General features: G+C 44.5%; 6 protein-coding genes across 6 annotated transcripts; 3 read left to right on the forward strand and 3 right to left on the reverse strand.

Annotated features, from left to right (window-relative positions):
* Window positions 1–1341: 1341 nt before the first annotated feature.
* On the reverse strand, window positions 1342–3868 carry AOL_s00007g382 (uncharacterized protein; the record flags this gene model as incomplete). The annotated part of the gene is made up of 5 exons (XM_011120283.1): window positions 1342–1944; window positions 2003–2070; window positions 2128–2796; window positions 2873–3425; window positions 3500–3868. The coding sequence occupies 5 exons, from the start codon at window positions 3866–3868 to the stop codon at window positions 1342–1344; spliced, it is 2262 nt and encodes a 753-aa protein (XP_011118585.1).
* Window positions 3869–6021: 2153 nt separating this feature from the next.
* AOL_s00007g383 (uncharacterized protein) lies at window positions 6022–7116 on the reverse strand (the record flags this gene model as incomplete). Its single annotated transcript, XM_011120284.1, has 1 exon — window positions 6022–7116. One exon carries the CDS (start codon window positions 7114–7116, stop codon window positions 6022–6024), a length of 1095 nt encoding a protein of 364 aa, XP_011118586.1.
* Window positions 7117–8137: 1021 nt separating this feature from the next.
* Window positions 8138–8419, forward strand: AOL_s00007g384 (uncharacterized protein; the record flags this gene model as incomplete). The annotated part of the gene is made up of 1 exon (XM_011120285.1): window positions 8138–8419. The coding sequence occupies one exon, from the start codon at window positions 8138–8140 to the stop codon at window positions 8417–8419; it is 282 nt and encodes a 93-aa protein (XP_011118587.1).
* A 520-nt stretch (window positions 8420–8939) lies between these two features.
* On the reverse strand, window positions 8940–10663 carry AOL_s00007g385 (uncharacterized protein; the record flags this gene model as incomplete). Its single annotated transcript, XM_011120286.1, has 2 exons — window positions 8940–10570; window positions 10651–10663. The coding sequence occupies 2 exons, from the start codon at window positions 10661–10663 to the stop codon at window positions 8940–8942; spliced, it is 1644 nt and encodes a 547-aa protein (XP_011118588.1).
* A 3209-nt stretch (window positions 10664–13872) lies between these two features.
* On the forward strand, window positions 13873–17004 carry AOL_s00007g386 (uncharacterized protein; the record flags this gene model as incomplete). Its single annotated transcript, XM_011120287.1, has 8 exons — window positions 13873–14299; window positions 14354–14498; window positions 14640–14956; window positions 15013–15477; window positions 15528–15639; window positions 15700–16178; window positions 16230–16465; window positions 16534–17004. The coding sequence occupies 8 exons, from the start codon at window positions 13873–13875 to the stop codon at window positions 17002–17004; spliced, it is 2652 nt and encodes an 883-aa protein (XP_011118589.1).
* A 1984-nt stretch (window positions 17005–18988) lies between these two features.
* Window positions 18989–19949, forward strand: AOL_s00007g387 (uncharacterized protein; the record flags this gene model as incomplete). Its single annotated transcript, XM_011120288.1, has 2 exons — window positions 18989–19775; window positions 19813–19949. 2 exons carry the CDS (start codon window positions 18989–18991, stop codon window positions 19947–19949), a joined length of 924 nt encoding a protein of 307 aa, XP_011118590.1.
* Between the last annotated feature and the right edge of the window lie 269 nt (window positions 19950–20218).

Below are 20218 nucleotides of genomic sequence, written 5' to 3' on the forward strand. Positions count from 1 at the left end.
TTTTTTTGGTGGGATAAAATTCTTAACAAGGAACTTCAGATGGGATTTCCAGTGAAGCCGACAGACGACTACGAAACTAAACTGAGGATAACTTTTTGCACGGTCGGCAAGAGGATGATGAAAGAATTCGGCGGTAAGACCGGGGTTCAGAAGGGTTTCCCTTTCGGCGGTTTAGAGGGAAATAACGGCGGGTATCAAGAAGAAGGAAAAGAAAACGTGAGGTTCCGGATGACGGTGTGGTTGACTTGAACTTGATTAACTGGGACTGGGACTGGACCGAACTAAACTCCAGCGTAGCTCGGGTACTAACTACTTAACTATTCTCTTCCTCTTTCTCTTCCTGATTGATTGATTTGCTTGATCAAACAAACTAGAACCGCATTGATTACAGCAGGAACAGGCTGCTAGGTCTCGGAATCGAAGGAGAGAAAAAAAAAACATGACATGACATGATGCTGCTGCCACTAGCCTACTCATGGTCATTGACCAATCACGGCTGCGGGAGCTCATCCCTGGCCTGCAATTGTGGGCTCTAGCATTCGTTAATCCTTCCTCCTGCCCGGGTATGTAACGATCTTGACAGAAAAGAGAGCTATGCTGGCCGATGCGGACTTATCTTGGAGGCGCTTACATGATATCAACCATTGCATTGCTGTTAATTTGATTGGATTCAATTCGCATTTCCCGGGTATCATGATATATAATATACAAGTAAACGTAAGCAGGACATTTATAATATAATACACATCACGAGTGGATTATATTAATAAGTCAATCAATTGCAAGGGAAAAGAATGAAACGGGGGAAAGAGAGCAGTCTGGAACGTACGCTTAGAACGCCGACGATATCGTATCCAAATGCATAACACTCCAGTCCACCGCCACCCGCCTCTTCTTCAACCAATCCTGTTCCGACTCCCCACAATTTTTGGCCTCAAGTATCTCCTTCATCTTCTCCAAAATCCTCCAACTATAAACCTCGACCACTAGTTTTCTTCTTGGTCGGGTTTTCCCCAGCCTTGTAAGGAATTTTGTAATATCGTCCCGCTGTGCCTCGTCAACGAGTAGGATCGCTTTTTCCTTCGCTCTACTCAGCATCTTGGTTTCCCCACTAGCTGCCAAATCTATACAGCTTCCGCAATAATTCACTTCTAGAGTCTTCAAAAGTTCTTTCACATCCGATCTATCAGATAAACATTCAATCAAGTACACCCGACTTTGGAATAAAGGTGACGTCAAAACCGCCAATTCCTGACTATCCTGCGTCTGTGTAGCTTCTGGGTCCTCAAACTCCTTCCCTATGGATTGCCCATTCTCCGATATCTGCGACAATGGCCTCTTTCACTTTTGCGACGGTTGCGACTCCGTCTGTGTCGTAACTTGTGATGCCCGAAACGAAGGTTGAGAATCAACCACAGGAGTCCACTGTCTCACAGCCGCCAACTTCTTCGTCGTCTGAGAATCGGCTTCCCAGACCGGTTTGGCCAGCATCCCCTTAGGTTGCTCTGTGCCAAAAGGTCTGAGCCGCCGTCTTCTCTCAGCTGACGCCTTAAGCTTCTCCTCCCACTCCTTGATCTCATCCATACAATCATCCGACACCGTACTCGCTTTCTCCCCCATAACCTGCAATTCCTCAAACGTCACAGCTTCTGTAAATTCTCTTTCTTTATGTATCTTCTGGACTCTAGGCCAGCGTAGAGTCCAATAATCCGAGAACGCGGCCTTATCAAACCCGGCGCCAAAGCATTCTAACACGAGCGGCGAATTGAACAAAAAATCCGGTTCAGGGAAGTGACTTTCCAAAGGTAGGACTTCATACGTCGTGTCAGGGTTCTTAGAGTACCCGACTCCATGGAAGTATCTGTGTGATCTAAGGAACGTGAGATCCGCTTGTGTGAGATTGTAGGAAACCGTAAAGACAACTTTGAAAATGGGTTTTGCGGCCTGTACACAGGTTAGCGTCGATGTTGTCTTAGAATATGCTTAGGATGTCGCTACTTACCGACGTCACCACTTCCTGCTTGTTAGTCAGGCAAGCGGCATAAAACGTATTGGCGTCAGCGGGGTTTACTAAACCACCCCGTTAGCATGTTTCTATAACTCATGGGCAACAGTATAAACACTTACATCCTCTCTCAACCCCCCTCTTCCCACCACATCGGCCTCCAACCACCACGAAATCTGCGCTGTCTCCAAACCCCGGAATATAGTCCCTCTTAAGCTTGACCCAGTAATTTCCAGTCCCTACACCCCAACCAACATATCGTCCCTCAACGGGTTTCATCACAAAGCCCTCCCACTTCAACCCGATCCCCTCCGCAAAGGTTTCAAAGAAAGTATCACGAGCATCCGGTCTAGAGAAATCTATGAGCTTTCTGGTCACTAGCTCCGCTTTATTCTCTATCCGATGAATCAACGACTCCAAATGATATCTTCGCGCAGAATACGTATTTGCTGGTGTGCAAATATCATCTAATAGAATGCAATCAAAGAACTTTAGCATGATATGCTCTGTGGACTGGTGTTTATGTACCACGGACAAACTCGTCCCAACGTATGTTCCAGACCGCATGACATGATTGCGTATACTATGAAAGCTTGCAATCTTATCTTCGGTATCGGAGTATACCAAAAACTCAGCTTCTAGGATACACCGTTGTTTTATTTTCCTTTTCGTGGAGTCGTCAAGGTGAAGGCATTTGCGAATTATTTCGTGACAACCGATACGGTCTTGCGTCGAGTCCCGGCCGGATTTGCTGTATATTTTCAACCAGTCGTGTTTATCCCTTGTCAGATCTATATGGATTTGACAGTATTCTGCTATTGTTAGGGTCCGTGTTTCGTATACTGGGCAAGTCAAGGAAGAACATACCACCATCGTACTTCCTCTCCAAAGCCCATGTCTTTCTTCCCGCCATCCTTATCACTCTCTCACAACTCAGTGCCTTCATAAAAACCGGTCGTCCAACTTTAACTCCCATCTCCGGTAACAACAACCTCTCCGCTGCCTCCCTCAGCTCTTCCTCGTCGTCGGGACTAGGTGCACAGGGGAACAACCTAAAGGTCTTGCTCCCTAGCACGGATAATGCGGACTCTAGTTGACCCCTTATCCTCCATATTTCTGGTAATAGAAAGTGGAATTCACGAAACAAGTTATCCGGTTCTAGAGTCACGGGCAACAATGATTTCAATATTATACGAGTAAACCACTTCGCATCACGGCTAGAAAGACGCATATAGATCCTTCCGAGAAGGAATTGGCGAATCGGAGTACCATTCTTGTTGGTAGTAAGAAGCGGCTTCCCTCTCGAATTCTCAGAGCCACGGATGTCTGAACTGGAAAACCGGCAGTGGGAGGCTAGTTCATTAAGAACTTCTTCGATTTCGGTAATCGTAACGGCATTAGACGGTAATATCACGTTTTCCTGGAGGTAGTTCTCAAATCATAAGTGTTCCTATTCTTCATCACAATTACTCTTTCGAACGACTTGGAACATACACTCAGAGCGAACACCCTCTCCACACACTCCCCAAGATCTCTATGACGAATATCCCCCCTCCCACCGACTCTCCACTCTTTCAACTCCTCAATTCTTCCCCTGCCGAAGCACATTGCCGCCGAAATAGCAGTGATCAACCCATCCTCTTTGAAGCCATACACTCGATCCGGCCGCCCCTCTGGCCATAACAACGAGAACAAAGGTAGCCAGAGTTCAGGTGGTAAGTCGGACCGGAAGTATGTGAGCCATGAGTTTATGTGGATTTTATACTGAAATGGGAGTTCGTTGGCATTGGTGGGGTTGGAGGGGTTGTAAAGGGACTCGAGTGTGGATAGAAGGTCGCAGACATGGGAGAAAAGGAAAGGCATTGTTTCCTTTCCTTGTTTTATACGGTGAATTTAGGAGTGTTGGAAGGGATATATTATATTCTTAACATCGGAGCATCGGGGTTTAACGGTCGAAAGGACAGGTTTTATATCATCGAAAGGCAAAGATTGTGATTCAATGGGAACTGTAGATACCAGAAAGTACGCCTTGCAATTAGCTCTCGCTTCCAAATGAGCAATACAGGTTTTCCAGCTGACTGCGAAGAAAAGGAAATTTTACTGACCATTCAGAGGTTTTATATGTATATACGAAACGAGGAATAAAAGGGAGACAATCGCGTAAGACTCATGGCCGAGATGCCTGCAATGTCTTTGGCGGGGACGTTTATTTTTGGCGAAGTCGAAAGGTTGAATTACGAAGTCATGCGGATGGATGGCCTGGTCAGGGGTCCTTGCTAACATTCGCGCGACACACAATGCCAAGACGGCCTCATATCAGCTCGTTCGTCGATCTTCAACGATCGCACAAAACTGCAACAGGGAAAGACCACAGCCAACACATCTCGAGGCTTGGTGATTTGGATTTCGACCTGGTGGGATCTGTCCATTGGGTTTACTTTGACATTTTGAATCTTTGTTTTATAAAATTTATAAGGAAGCCAGTTTGAATAAGAGCCGAAGAAGAGCTTCGTAATCAAAGGTTTTAGACTCAAATATTCCATTCTAAAGTTGAAATTCCTAAATTCGCTCTTCATACTCGAAAATATCAATACCACCCGGTCAATTGAAGACTTCGAACTATGTTAAGCCCTGAAGGCTCTCTTCTTTTTTTTTAACCCGAGATTCCCAAGCGAGTTAGCGTTCTTCTTTAATCCCTGTTACAAAACCCTACACACAAACCCTCCACAATATAATTACCACATCACTTCAAATCTTGATATCTACGACCACAGAAAGAGGACTATTACGTATCCCGTCCGCTCTGCGCTATACAAGCCTCTTATCGATCAGCCAGTAGTACAGTGGGTGACCATGTGCGAATCCTGATTGTTGTAGATTCATTTTTTTTGTTTTTGAAAATTTCAAGTTTGTGATTAAAACCATTCATCTTTTTCACAATGAACAAAGTTGATATCTACGACCACAGAAAGAGGAACACTAGGTATCCCGTCCGCTCTGCCTTATATAAGCCTCTTATCGATCAGCCAGTAGTACAGTGGGTGACCATGTGCGAATCCTGATTGTTGTAGATTCGAATTCTTTTTTTTTTGTTCTGTATTTCGGATCTAGTTAGCGGATTCTTAAAATTAGCACTAACCGCACTCCTGCTGCTGCACATATCTGCTGATTTGTCTGTGTGGTCTGTACTTTCTCGGAAAACGCTTAAATTTTATTCCTAGTTGTCAACATTAATATTGTGGGTCTATCGTAGTCTCGAGGTCTATCGGTAAATTAGAGCCGCTGAAATATATTACTCCCATAAACTATCGAATTCGAATTTTTACACTATTATTTAGCTGACTAACCTGCGAGTGAATAGACTGACTCAAGAATCTTCTTACATCTACTTGTTTATCAATATCGAATTAACAGTTGGGGTTAATTGTTAGTTATATTGTGAGCTATCATACGTATAAGTTATAGTTCATGATCATGATGCATCTGGGTTCTAGAAAGCTAGATGCCATATTAATATATTTTTTTCACATACCATACGAGGTATTTGAAATAGAAGTTCAATATTCATACCTAAGTATAATAGTACCGTGGTAATGCCGGTGCTATCACACTCGTCATAAACCGAACTTTTGGGGGCATTTTTTTATTTTATTAGTGAATTAATTATTCGACGTGAGATTCTAGGTGCTAGAATAATCTACCCTATTGCTCAATTGTCCAACGGACTTTAGCCGCGTACCGAAACCTTTTTAATGTAAGGCTATGGGAGAATGATATATAATAATCTGTATACCTGATTGCGACTTCTAATGTCTTAATTGTATTTTGCAAGACTGCTTCGCAAAAGCCATCATAGCGACGCTTTAACCTGGTACCATCCGAAACATAACCCACGATGCGTCTATGGGTATCTAAACCCACCGCTTGCCCTTTAATATGCAAACGCCTACCCTCTTTCACCTCGTCAGTAAAATAGGTATCATACATATCCGTCATTCGTAACTTTCATTCCCCTATCACCCCGTCACTTCTACCCCGGTACTCCCCCTCCTAACATAAACCACCAAATTGTTAAAAACCGCTCCACCACCCCATCCTTCCTCCGGCCACTCCACCTTCACATACCCTTCCTCCTTTCTAACCCTCGCCGCCTCCTTCAACATTTCATCAACCTCCCCACCCCCACTGACCGCATTTTCATAAACCTCGAATGTATTTCCAATCCATACTTTAGGCTTATACATGAGATACTTATGATTCAGCCATACGGAGGCGTGTGGCATATAAACCACTGCATCTTCATACCAATCTTTGTCCCAAGAGTCTTGATTTATTGAGGTTGTTGGGAGAGAAGAAGCGGAGACGGTGGTGATATTATAGCTTGAGAGGATGGAGATGTCGATTGGAGTGTAGATTGGGTCGTAAGAAAGGATTGATAGATTTGTATCATCGGTATCAATATGTTCCTCTTTTTTTTCTGTTGTTTCCTTTTCTTCCTCCTTTTCGGGGACTTCGGTATCTGTAGACTTATTTTGACACCCGTAGGATTCTTTAAGAACCTCAATGATCGATAGTATTGCAGCAAGTTGGTACCCTGGTGCAGCCTTAAAAGTCTCGGATAGCGATCCAAGAGCCAGAATAAGAACCTTCTTGATAGTCCCTTCCTTCTTTCCATTCTCCTCATTCCCACCCCCCTCGACAGAAGGAGGGGTAGTAACTCCAAACTCCCCTCTAACCATCTCCTTCACCTTCCCACAGCATTCCGAAGCCATAAACCCCGCGATCTGCTTCTCAACTCTCGTCCTAACCTTTTCCAACTCTGCATTGTCTATTTTCCCATCAGTAACGACTTCTGATTTACTGTGGAAGTCTAAGTCGGATTTATGCGCTAAAAGCGCAGAATTATTTTTTCCCCTTTCCGTCGTATTTTCTGCTGCTGAAGATGCATTGTCGTTCTTTTTCTCGATGGAGTTTTGCTTCTGTCCGCTGCCTTTCTTTTTATTATTGTTGTTCTTTCCATTTTGAGTCTTGCTCTTTCGAGAATTTGAGTTGGAAATGGTGGTCCATCCGTCGTCGGTAGTGATCCTCGAATGCCGTTGACGGGCACTCATGGATAATGCTTTCTTTTCTTTTTTCCCAATCCCAATGGATATTTTATATTTTTATTGATGCAGCTATGAATGTGGCATTATTCTAAAGCAGGAAGCTTCAAATTTGGAAAAAAAGGTGTGGCTTGTGTGGTGAGAAGTGAAACCGAAGGGGTTGAGATTTTTATAAACTTCTGGAAGGTTTGGAAGGAAATGTCGGTAAGACAACACGGGAAGGCGTTGGAAAATGCCCCCTCGCTTGTAAGCTCTGTGTAAGGCAGTGCAGTGCAGCACAGTTGACGATTTTTAATTCAGCTTCTAGCTTCTCAACAGGAGTCTTAAGTCAATGAATCCAAAGTAACTTGAAACAGTTTAGCAGAAAATATTTTATAACTTCCTCCTTAGTTAAAAAAAAATACTGTATTCAAGGAAATCCTTAAAAATCCAAGGAGTATGAACGGTAATTAAGCCTACAGTTCCAAACGTTAACAAGCATTTACCTAGTCTTAGAACAAGCATCATGGGCTACACAATACACCAGATACCCTTCCTAAAGTCTCAGATCAAGCATCATCAGAACTCGATTACCTACTGTAGGCTAATATACACCTTCCCCGGGGACGGGAACTCTGTATATATTAGTAAGCTTGGTAGATATTAAGCCAGGCTTAAGTTAATTGGATCCATGGAGTCGAGATATCCTTACCATGAACGGCATATGGATTCAATTCGTACTGGAAGAATTGCGATATTCTGCGTGATCCATGCGTGATATTCCCCGGAATTATAAGGATTCGAGAGCTTTGAAAAGTATTAGTCGACCTTGGAGGATTGGATATAAAACCTCTTTGTAAGGTTCTTCGAGAAGTCTTCTAAATTACCAGTACTATCCAAACCATAATACTCCACACTCCTTTATCACCAGAGTAAAGATTCAACTTGCTATCCCACTCTTTAAAAACTCTTTCTTATATCTTGGATATCCATCTTTATCAATACTTCAACTACAAACTTTTAATTATAAAAAGAAACAGTACCAGCAAAAATGCGCACCTCAACCATTCTCTCCCTCCTCCTGACCGCCACTGCCATATCCGCGGCTCCGATCCCCAATCCCCAAAACTGGAAAAACATCGGCGCAGGTGTCGTCAACGGTATCGGTTTCGTTTGTACCTTCCAAGGTGACCAATGCCAGCAAATCGGTGATGCCGTTAAAAACGGGTTGAAGGATAGCGTTACCAAAGGCCCCAAGTTGGGCGAGAAGGATGCAGATAAGGTCATGAAGGGTGGCTTGAAGGATACTATCAGTGGGTGGAACAGGAAGTAGATCTTCTATCGAAGGACAAGGGAATATGGGTATTATATTATTTTAGGAATTCATGTATATAGTATATATCTTGTCTCTCAGAAGCATTAAATACGCGTTCTGTGGGAACGAATTTAATATAATAACAAACAAGAGGAGTAGTTTCAAACTGGTCATAAGAAAGAAAGGAACAAAGTATAAGAAAAAACATAGATTAAGTTGTATTGTCTCGTAAACCAGACTTGCTAGAGCTAACGCATTAGTACTGCATGTAGGCTGGAAACTCAATTGATCAAGTTTGTATAAATCGCATCTCAAGGGCATATAATCCTGACATATCACAGCCCTATTCCAGCTTGACATAGACACACAAAAAAGAGAATAGGTACTTCATTCAACATTAAGAAATCTCATCTCGTAACGCCTGCTAGATAGACTTATAGAAAAACAAAGATTGTGCAAAACGAAACCACATCTAACCCTCATCAAACCATCTTCGGCATGCTAGGTAATCATAAAAAAAAACATATACCACAATCTATCAGACTCCATCATCGTCACCACCTCTTTCCACCTCTCCATTAATCATGACCCCGGTCCCAGCTAATGCTTCCGCCATCCTCCGCCTCTGTTCTTGAATTATTTCTGTGCTCCGTGCCTGTTCCGCCTCCAGCTCTCTTCTGACACCTGCTAACCTCTCTCGGACTCTTGCTCTATTTTCGGCATTTTCAAAATGTCGGAACAACGCTTCGTCGCCTAGGTCTGCTGGGAGAAAGGTGCTCCTAAGGACCCTTCTGCTGCTGTTGCCTTCGGCGTCGAGTGCCTCGTCGACTTCATCGACCTCTGTTCGTATAGAATCTGAAGGATTTGGATGTGAAGAGATCGGTGGCGGCGATGTGGTTGTTGGGATTTCTAGTGCTGCAACCGCGGCAGCTGTGGCAGTGGAGAGGGCAACTGGCGCTGGAGTGCTCGAAGTTGGAAGAACACCAGCTGTTTGGAACATGTTGATGGCCTCGTTTTCGGCTCTACGTAATTCCCGTCTAGTCGACCGAAGTAAAGCGAATTCGGAGGCAAGGAGGTCAATTCGAGATTGCATTGTGCGAATGCGAGCTTCGCGAATGCGGAGAGATGTATGGTAGTTTTGGGAGTTAAGGTCGGGAAGAACTGTGGGGGAGGCTGCAGATGTAGAAGTATCGGCAGTAGGCGCGGAGGACTGCGTATTTAGTGCTTGATTTAGTGCCTGGCTGTGCAGGGAAAGGGATTCCTCGAGACTCGCAGCGGTTTCGTCAACGCTATTAAGCATGTAATCCTGTAGAGCACCAATACGACGGATTTGATTTACGAGAGTTTGGAACGAGTCCTGGTTTCGGGCGCCCGGTGAGCTAGACCTTGCCGGGGAGGTAGGTGGCCATTCTGTCGAGATGCTGGCCGACCTTCGCGGTACCGGTGGGGGGTTGCTGATGGTTGCTGCTGCATTGGAGGTTGATACGGCGGTAGTAGCCGGTGTCAGGTTTGGTGGGATGCCAGCAGCACTAAGTGCTCGCTCCCAAGCCTGAATGTCACGGCGTTCGCCGGTGCCTCTATTGGAGGTTGGCGCTCGAAGACCTAGAAGTTGCTGCAAAGCAGATAATTCGCTGGATGGATTCTGTGCCGTACTGTTATTCCTAGGTTGGGGAGGTGATGTCTCTCGTAAGAATTCGCTCAATGTGAGCAGTTGGTCGGAAGCAGGTTGGATCATCTGAGGTCTCGACCGTTGTGAAGTTGTTGAGGTGGTTGGGAGCGGTGGAGTATGATAGTTCGCATTCAAGAACCGTTCCATGTGAGCTGATCGTCGTTCTCCACGCTCTCGACGACTACGCTCCATCCGAGCAGAGAGGTCTCTCTCTCTTTCTCGTTCACGGATCTGATTCTCGTGTTCGCGCTCATTCTGGAGGTCTTCAATTTCAATGGTATCGGAGGAATCGAGTATCTGACGACGGATAGGACGGGAGCCAGAGTAAATGTAATCGTAGGCAAGGGACCCTGTGCCTCTTCCAGTGGACGTTGAAGGGCCGGGAGCGGATGGTATCCGTGTGGAGGTTCCGGAGGAGGTGTGGGTCGAGGTATGGATGTCGCAGCGGTTGGTTGCTGATGCCTTGTCCAGCGTCTTAGCGTCTGGCGGCGATTCCCAAACTGTAGAAAGGAGAGATATTAGTAGAAGCTCGCCGACTGTCCCTTTCTGATGATAAATATGGCTTCGAGGCTGCACTAACGTGGTATACCCATTGTGACGAAGTTGAAGTGTTTGGCGGACGGAAGGAAGTTGATGTGCGATGAGGTTGGTGAATGTGCGGTGGGGAAGCTTGTATGTTAAGAAAGAGATGAGGAAGAAGAGAGCACCCAGCCAACAATATAAAATATAACCTCACAAGAAATTAAAAAATCTAAAAAAAATAAAAATTCCAGCGAGGGGAAAAAAAACCTCACACGGTAAAGGAAAACTTATTTTACGAAACGAAAGATGCTACTGTAAATTGTAGTTACAAAGTACTGTGCGATGGGACGATATTATAGATAGATCCTGGGCGTTCAAGGTCCCACCTTCCCAAGGCTTGCAGAGATTTACTTGTGCAGTGAGCACATGGGGGAATTCGAATATATGCATGACCATGGGGACGAGCTCCAATCAGACCAAGCTAAGCACATATCCCCAGACTTCCTCCGGTTTGAATTAGAGGTTAGAGGTGACCGTAGGCCGGTTTGGTTTTGGTGCTTGAATCAGGAGAGGGGAGGAGTTACATCGATGGTTGTTCGGTACTGTACTGTCTACGAGGTAACATGTGCAAGCTCCAAGCTCCGGCTGTGTACCCGATACCGCAGATAGACTGCATGAACCGACAACTATTCTTGTTCGGGCTACCCGAGGAGCTTGCAAGCTTGTAGTCCGGTATCTCAGTACTAGTTGATTGGCCACCACCGGAATCATGGAGGCGGCTTTACATTTTGCTGGAACAGTCGGCTCATTTGACAGAAGACCGTCCCGGTTTGCAATTGTATTCTGGAGTTAATATTTTACCTCAAGCTTTGTGAGATCAGAAAACCCGAGAGACCCGAGAGACCCGAGAGTCGGGTTTTCGAGCGTGTAGCATATATATGCAATATGATATAATGGGGCAGCTCTAAGCTCATGCCAAAGGGGAGGATTTTGAATGGCTAGAGATAGGGTCCAATATTAGCAAATTCTGGAGATAACTGACACCTCTCGCTTCGGAACCTTTTTTTATGCAAAAAAACGAGCTCATGTAAAAGTGTGCATGTCATATTATGTCATTTGTCGATTGCACCAATCTGCACAAAGAAAAAATTTTTAATTTTTTTTCTCTCTTTCTTTTTGGGTGGTGGAGCGGTTTTATTCGGGATCGAGGGAGGGTCGACGATGGGTGGAAGGATGCTGTTATTCCTGTAGCTTGTCATGAAAGAAAATATCCGAAGCCCTACCTATCAAGAATATACTTCGACATAATGTAGGAAAAACCAGCCAAATTTTCGGGGCGGTTGTACTAAACTTTAGTTCGGGACACCTAGCCTGTATAGGCCTATGGGGCGGTGTCCGCTTGCCCGTGGATCCACCGATTGACGTGATCCAGTACCAGGGGCCGTTCATAATGATGTTAGAATTCCATACTTTGATAGTGTTTTTGTCCGACCTTTGCCCATTCTGATCTCGCTGAGGGATATATATATATACCTAGGTATATATCAAGATCGCGATCCTAGGCAATTCAGCAGCAGCAGCAGCAGCAGGTCGCAAGGGACCATAAGGCTGACCTGGTGATGGCTTCGTTTCAACCTTAGCGAAACAGCCCTATAAAGCTTGGCTTGCTCTAGAAGACTGTCGATATTGGCAAGTACCCAGGTAGGCATATTACCTATGCAATGTATAGTACTTATAGGCCCAGACTCGACGTCATGTCAGCTTTGATGTATACCAGGTCAGGATGTCTCAGGATTCTGGTATTTGATTGTGAAAGGACCATCCAACTTTGCTTGTCTGATCGCAGAACCCTTCTTGAATCGAACGAGCGGCAGCTGGCTTGGGTATCCAACAGTTTGGCACAGCTGTTATCAGGTCCTGTGATACCTGTATCTAACATTTGTGATGGCCTAACAGAACAAAAAAAAACATCAGATGAATGGAATAGCGCTAGCCATGCATACGTAGACTTAATTAGTAGAATACTTACCTTGTTCCAATGGTCGTTGGTGCATTAATGCATGAGCGATGGTGCACTGGTGATGTGTCTCTTGCTGGCGGTTAGGTTGGTATCAGTCATTTAATTGTATTGGTGGAACTGTTGACAAAGAAAAGCGCTTGAGAAAGATAAGAGCTTAATTGAGAGGACTGCCCACTTGTTCCAGTGCTATGCAATAGACAATCACCAAGATGGCCCATCTTCATTGCTAACTTATAACGGCATGTCATGACATTAGATTTCATGGATTCAAAGTAACTACGAGTAGTCCCGAGTCGCGTGGAAGTTCAAACTCGGCCACAAAAATTACGTATCATATCATATTTTCAGCCCGCCACTGTCCATTTGCATCTGTTCATCTATCAAAAAAAAAAAAACCACCGTTCGCTTGGCATCGAATCGGAATTTACTTACTTAAAAACCAACTCACCTACTACTGCGAATTACTGCGAAGGACTGGTCTCACTGCAGGGTAGCATATTTAACGAAAAGGAAGAAGATATCCATACGTTGCAGGCGGAAAGAAGAGGAAGTGCACTCACTGTATGTCGTGCATGCTTACCTTGCTCACAGCAACGGTCACGCCGTTGGAAGAGGAAGTTGCGGGCCCAGCCGGTCTATAAAGCACCAACCACAACCTACACCCGATCCAGCCTTCAAACCATCTCAACGTCCCCAAAAAACCTCCATCAAAAGAAAGCCGCCTCACGATCGTTGCATTGGTTATTTTGATATCTCCCGGTCGGACCACGAACGGATTAATTGACGACTTGGCAATAGTCGAGCTACAGGGTTTCTCTTCTTCTGCAGCCAGCCGAAAATACCCCTAATCAATCACCTTGCTTCCCGTACGGAAGGCATCTCTCAGCCATAGAATCCACCAACGTGTGCAGCTCCGCTACCTGACGGGGACGTCCATTGCGTAGCTAATCCCTATAGGAATAAATCCAAATTCCCATTTATACCGTCCGAGACCTCCTGGACCGTCTGCGAGCATTCAACTTGTTCCATCACCTATTGGCATCATGTTGATTCTCTAACATCGACCTTTCGTCGACACGTTCTCTGAACAGTTCGGCCCTTGCAAACTGTCTTGAGCCTCAACAAACAAAAAGAATACTTCGAACCTCTGTCTACGTACTTTCTCGCCAATAGCTGTCTATCGCAAAAAATTCCAGTCAACATCACGACAAACATATTTCATACACGTCACCTCTCCCTCACGGCAGCTTGGAATTCACAATGATAGATTTCTCTAAAATCGATTGGTCTGCTTGGTTCGAACTAATTCGCCCCCCGAGGCTCAACTTCATCACTCTTCATTATTTTTATATCATCGGGTGCGCCATTGTTGGTTCGATTTTGATCTTTCCTCTCAAAAACCTTCCATACGTTGATTGTCTCTTTTTTACTACTGGATCGAGTACACAATCCGGCCTCAACACTGTGGATTTGAATACATTGACAACATATCAACAAGTCGTCCTTATACTTGTACCATGGATCACAAACCCTATCATTATAAACACCGGGGTGGTGTTTATCAGACTTTACTGGTTCGAGAAACGCTTCGAAACAGTTGTCGCGCAGAGCAAGACACTGGTCTCGTCGCGCAGAACCATGTCTAGACGAAAGTCGGAAGGTCCTGATCAGGCAGAACGCGGTGTTGGTGGGTTTTCTACGTTGACATAATAGCCTGGAAGCATTCTAACTTTATTTATAGCTGGTAGGAAAATAACGGTTCTCTTGAACTCGGCGAAGAAAACCGGGCCATCTGAAAAAACTGAAGATCAAACAACCAGTGGCAATAAGGACCTGCAAGAATTTAGGAAAAACTTTGGGTTTAATGGACCCAATCGTCCTATAAAGTGAGTTTTACCTCTTTATTTGGTTTTCTTTAATCCTTTAGTTTGATCTTATTTATTTATCGTCCCTTTTTTATGGGGGATTTTTAAATTATTTTTTCTTTGATTTATTTTTAACGTAAATTGATCTGACACACGCAATAGTTTCCCAGGGTTAAGGTCTCATTCCAGATCGAGGTCGGATGGAAATCACCAGCTTGCAATGAGGCACAGTAAGCCTGGTGGTTTGTTCTCTGATACTATTAATGATAATGATGATGATTTCGCAATCGAGGATGACGATGAAACGCCGCCACGACCTCCTATGTCAGCCATTCCCGCCAATACTGAGTTAAGTGGGATCCTGGAAAAAGGTGGCGAGACCTCTGCCCCTGGGCACATCAGTTTCGCAGAACCTAAGCCTAGGCACCGGAAGGACTCTGAAGTAATCGTCGTACCTAGCCCCTTTGATGTCGAAAACCGTAAGTTGAGGGTACCCCGTGTGTGAACGTTTAAATTTTTAACTCGTTATGTCTAGGTGGATCTGGAATTGCACACAGGTTCGTCGATGGTGGGTCCGAAGATGAGGAAAGGGGTCCGAAAGACGAGGAGCAGACTCTACCGCCCGTCCCGGAAACTCCCGGTCTAGTCAAGCGTGCTATCACAATTGATGAACCGACGATGACTCGTGAGACGATGCATTCAAACGCCCGACAGCGGATCCGAACTGCGACATCTAGAGGCTCTACAGATCAGAACTACTTTCTTACCCCAGTCAGTCCTGGTGTCCATCGAGTTGTATCCAACAACTTCCATCGTCGCCGAGGGTCTAGTCCGTCGAGGAAGAGCACTAAGAATGCCGAACCTGCGCCTTACCTTCCTCATACACTTACAATCGGCAGGAACTCGCAGTTTAACTATGGCGAGCTTTCCGAGGAGGAAAAGGATGAGTTAGGTGGCGTTGAGTATAGGTCCCTGCGGACTTTAGGATATATCCTAGTTGGTAGGTTTTGAACCCCACCGGAAGTACCCAGAGGCTGCTGACAATTGTAGCCTACTTCTTATTCTTCCAGGTTTTTGGAATCATCTGTCTACTCCCGTGGATCCATACACAATTGAAATATGCAGCTGTAGTAGATGCGGCTCACCAAAATCGAACGTGGTGGTAAGTAGAAATACAGTCCGACTTATTAGGATATCAGGTCGCTTTGTTGACACCTTCTAGGGCAATCTTTACTTCCTCGTCTGCGTTTACGGATTTGGGGTTTACCTTGACCCCCGATTCTATGTTGTCCTTCCAAACAGCGACCTGGCCACTCCTCCTGCTCTCATACCTTATCATTATTGGCAATACGGGATTTCCATGCATGCTTAGATTTATCATTTGGGTGCTTTGGAAAATATGCCCTGAGAACTGGGTAGCCAAAGAAAGTTTGCATTTTCTTCTCACCCACCCGCGACGATGCTTTACTCTGCTGTTTCCGAGCCGAGCCACTTGGTGGTTGTTCGGTGTCTTGGTAATAATGAACGCTACGGACGTTATATTATTCATAGTTCTAGACCTAAACAACCCGGATATCACCGCGCTCTCAGTCAACAATCGCATTTTAGATGCTTATTTCCAAGCTGTCTCTACGAGAACAGCGGGTTTCGCAGTTGTGAATTTGGCAAATCTACACCCGGCTGTTCAAGTCAGCTATCTTAGTAAGTACGCCGTTGTCATACGCTTCTGATCTAAGCTAATGATTTTTAAAGTCATGATGTACATTTCAGTTTTCCCGATCGCTATTAGCGTTCGAAAAACAAATGTTTATGAGGAAAGGTCGCTCGGCATTTACGCCGACCACGAGGAAAATGACAACCCCAACGATCATTCATTTGTTGGCGCCCATTTAAGGAGACAATTGTCATTCGACTTATGGTATGTATTTTTGGGGTTGTTCGCGATTTGTATATCGGAAGGAACAAGGATATCAAGTCGTGAAGATTATGTGAGTATTCGCAATATTAATGATAGAATGCCTTTCTTGGTTGATACGGGTTGCTAATATTGTACTAGGCCTTCACCCAATTTGCCTGCCTCTTCGAAGTTATTTCCGCCTACGGAACCGTCGGGCTATCTCTCGGATATCCCAACGTCAACACTTCATTCTCAGGCCAATTCAATACGTTTAGTAAGATTGTCATCATGGCGATGATGGTCCGAGGCCGCCACCGTGGCTTGCCGTACGAACTTGATCGCGCAATCTTGCTGCCCTCCGAATCCCTACAGCAGAAAGAAGAAGAGGATGTTACTCTAAGGTTACAAAGACGTACTGAAACGCAGGAGAGGGCAGAAAGACGTAGTCTGAGAGCAATGAGCCGGGGACCGTCAGCGGAAAATGTCAATGGTGGGATTAGCAACGGGACCGTTAATGGTGGGGCTACCAATGGCGGGACTGCTAATGGCGGGGCCACCAACGGAAATGCTAAATCGGGAGACGGAACTGGAGTTACAACAGGTTTCCAAATGCAAAGAGCAGCGACTTAGAGGAGCCGTTTGTTCTCTGTGGGGTAAGAATCGCCCCTTTCTACCTTGTTGATTATGTGATATTTCTATTCAATAGACCGAATGGTTCTGTTTGCGTTTTGGGTGAGGAGTAAATGGGTGTTTTCCTGCCTTGGGAACCTTGGAGATTTCGACTGTCAGAGCATTCGAAATATCCCAAAGGTCCTGCACTATTGTTTCTTTCTTTCTTTCTTTCTTTCTTTCTTTTCTTTTTTTTTTTGACTCTTGGTTTCCCTAGCTCCTCACTCCATTTTCTTTCCCCTCTTACTGCATTGTAATTCATGATTGACGCTACGTGTTCCTCCCCCTTCTTCCTCATAACATAAAAGTGGATTAGCAGATCATTATGATGTTAAATCTTTCTACAATTTTGCTTAGGGCAATTTTGTCGTTTCCTCAAGGAGTATTTCATTGGCACGGTTTGACGGTATAACTATTTTTTTTACTTTTTTCTTCATACCCTTCTTTAATTCCTCTGTCTGTCAACGAATCTTTTCAATATATGTTTTGTTTTTCTTTGCATTTGGCATGATAGACTTCGTTTTTGCAAATCTTGGGCATCATACAAAAAAGATATGGGTGGGTGACTGGTATGGTTTTATGTTGATTTTTCATATTTCTATTTCTTTTTCTTCTTTCATGGAACGGAGGCTGTTTAAACCCTTTATCAAGCACGCATAAAGATCACGGAAAACAACAGGCATATACATACGGCTTTAGACGTTGCAGGCTTCAGAGCACTTTTTTTTTCTCCCTTCCTTCCCCTCCTTTTTACTCATATCCTATCATTCGCATTTTGGAGGAACGAATTTTATCTTAGAATTAATAACATCAAGCAAACATTGAGAGGGATTAGGCTTGCCTGGAGACTAAAATTACGTTAGTCTTGTAATCAGGCCCTGGCCTATCGCTATGGAATTTTGTATATTATATTAGGGCTTTAAATTTTTCATGACGAGTTGTAAATCTCGACCATTTTGCAGTTTACTTGAAAAAACTTGCTCAGCTTGAAATATTTGTATCTTTTGATAGGGGTAAAGACGGTAGATGAAGGCATTTACAAGTTTTGAGCTCATTTTTGGGGGGCGTGGTTAGGTTTCTCGAGCCCTACTAGCCTTCTATTTGCACCTCGAACTCCGGCACTCCCAAGATCGCGGTTGCGAACAAATGATCTGCGTGATAACTAACTTGGGCGAATTGCCATATTTGGACATCCAACAAGCTCAACGCAGTCACGATTTCTGTAAATTTATAAATTTAGAACAAATGATGCCGGGTAGGTTACCAAAATTAAGCATTATAATCGCTGAATGGGAATGACAATGTAGCATTTTAAAATTTTTTTACAGGTAGGTAGGTAGATAAGTAGGTATATAAAGGCTTTGCTGGCTTACCGCAGTGCCTTTGTCTACTCTGTCCTTTCTACCCCTCGACCGTTCTTCATTCAGAGTTATCATTTTCATTAATATTTTCTTTTTCACCCATTTTACTGTCATCCCATTCGCCGGATTACCCCGTTATCGGTTTTCTGCTTAACTTCGAATTTCGGGATCGATTGTTACTATTGTTTAATTTTATTTTTTAATTCCTAATCGGATTTACAAACATCGACTTTTCTGTCTACTTGACGAGCAACAGTATTCGAGACAAAAACCTACTTTTTTTTCTGGTTCGCGAGAAAAAGTACTCAACCGAACACATCAAATCAAGCAGAGCATCCAAATCTAACTTACGGGCTTTTTGAAGCAAAGCTTACTTACATCTACTTACGAAATCATAGAAAACTTCCTTGGCTCAAAGGGCTAAGAGTTTCGAGGTAATTGACCACAATACTCTAGTATCAATTTACTTTACGTAAATTTACTAGATCTAGAAAACCTTTTCTCAAATAACATCTGCTTAGTTTGTACAAGCTACTAGTAGAGCCAAAAGGTTTTTATATCCCAAAAGTTTACACAGAATCACAATGGAAGAAATTCCCGCCTTTTCCTTCGAGTGGCCGTTGCCCTCAGCTGTCCAGGTTTCATTAAAATATGAAAGAATGCCTGAGGTTGAGATTGTATATCCTTCAGCCCCACCCCCATCCCCATCCCTTTCCTCATCCCAGGTAGCAACAAACCCCAACCTCATGAATCCACATGCACAAGATGGCTCCACTCAAACCGTCCCTCAAGGACTGCAATTTGTCTGCTACACAACAGACCGCTGCAGATATACCTCTAGAGACCACTCTAAGTTACTCCCGCATATGCAGTCGACTGGGCATGAACATTTCTTGTGTTACCTGGGGTCTACCAGACCTGGAAATATGTTTGTTGGTCGCATTCACGTGGAGTCTTATGTTGGTTGGATGTGGGATACGGAGGGGGTTTATGTGGGTAAGGGTGATGAGAATGAGGATGATGAAGCTGAGGGTGGGGTGCCTTTAGAGTCCCCAGGAGAGGGGAGTTATATGGGGCGTTCCCATACGCCGATTTGGAGTCCTCGGGATGGGAAGGACTCGGATTTATCCAATGAGTTATATGATCCGAGTTCAGGTTATCCCTGGGGTTCATATACAAACCCGGATCCTCCTGTGGACGAGTCCCGTCTCAATTCCCCGACAGGCTGGGAAGTTGAGGAGGAAGGTTGGGGAAACGCTAGCGAAGACGACGCTCTTTCTCAAGTATCCACCAGCTCTCACGTATCGGAATCATCGATTTTATCAGAGCTTAGTAACAACACTGGTGCGATCCCCTGCGGGTATCCACGGTGTAGGTATAAAACCTCAAAATACCAGAAGTTATACAGCCATCAAGTCTGGCGAGATCATACCGAGTGTTCCAAATGCGGGTATCAATATCTTGCCTTACCAAGGCACTGGAAGAGGAACGAATATCTATATCGATACCAACAAAGTGATAATCGTTCACACGGGAAACAAATAAAAATACTAACCTGTCGACATTACCGCTGTCGGGGCAAGATCTTCGAGTCAGAAGATGAATTAGAAAAACATTGTGATCGTAAGGATCACGGGCCTTGCAAGTATTGTAAGAATGATTGGACGGTGTTTGGGGCGGGTGGGGGATATACGCCGGAGGATGAGAGGAGGTCTGAATGGTTTGATGAAACAGAGACAAAAGATGAGGAGGAGGAGGAGGAGGAGGAGGAGGAGGAGGAGGAGGAGGAGGAGGAGGAGGAGGAGGAGGAAGGT

The sequence above is a fragment of the Orbilia oligospora genome (genome assembly GCF_000225545.1).
Source record: "Orbilia oligospora ATCC 24927 unplaced genomic scaffold scaffold00007, whole genome shotgun sequence".
NCBI classification, from domain to species: domain Eukaryota; kingdom Fungi; phylum Ascomycota; class Orbiliomycetes; order Orbiliales; family Orbiliaceae; genus Orbilia; species Orbilia oligospora.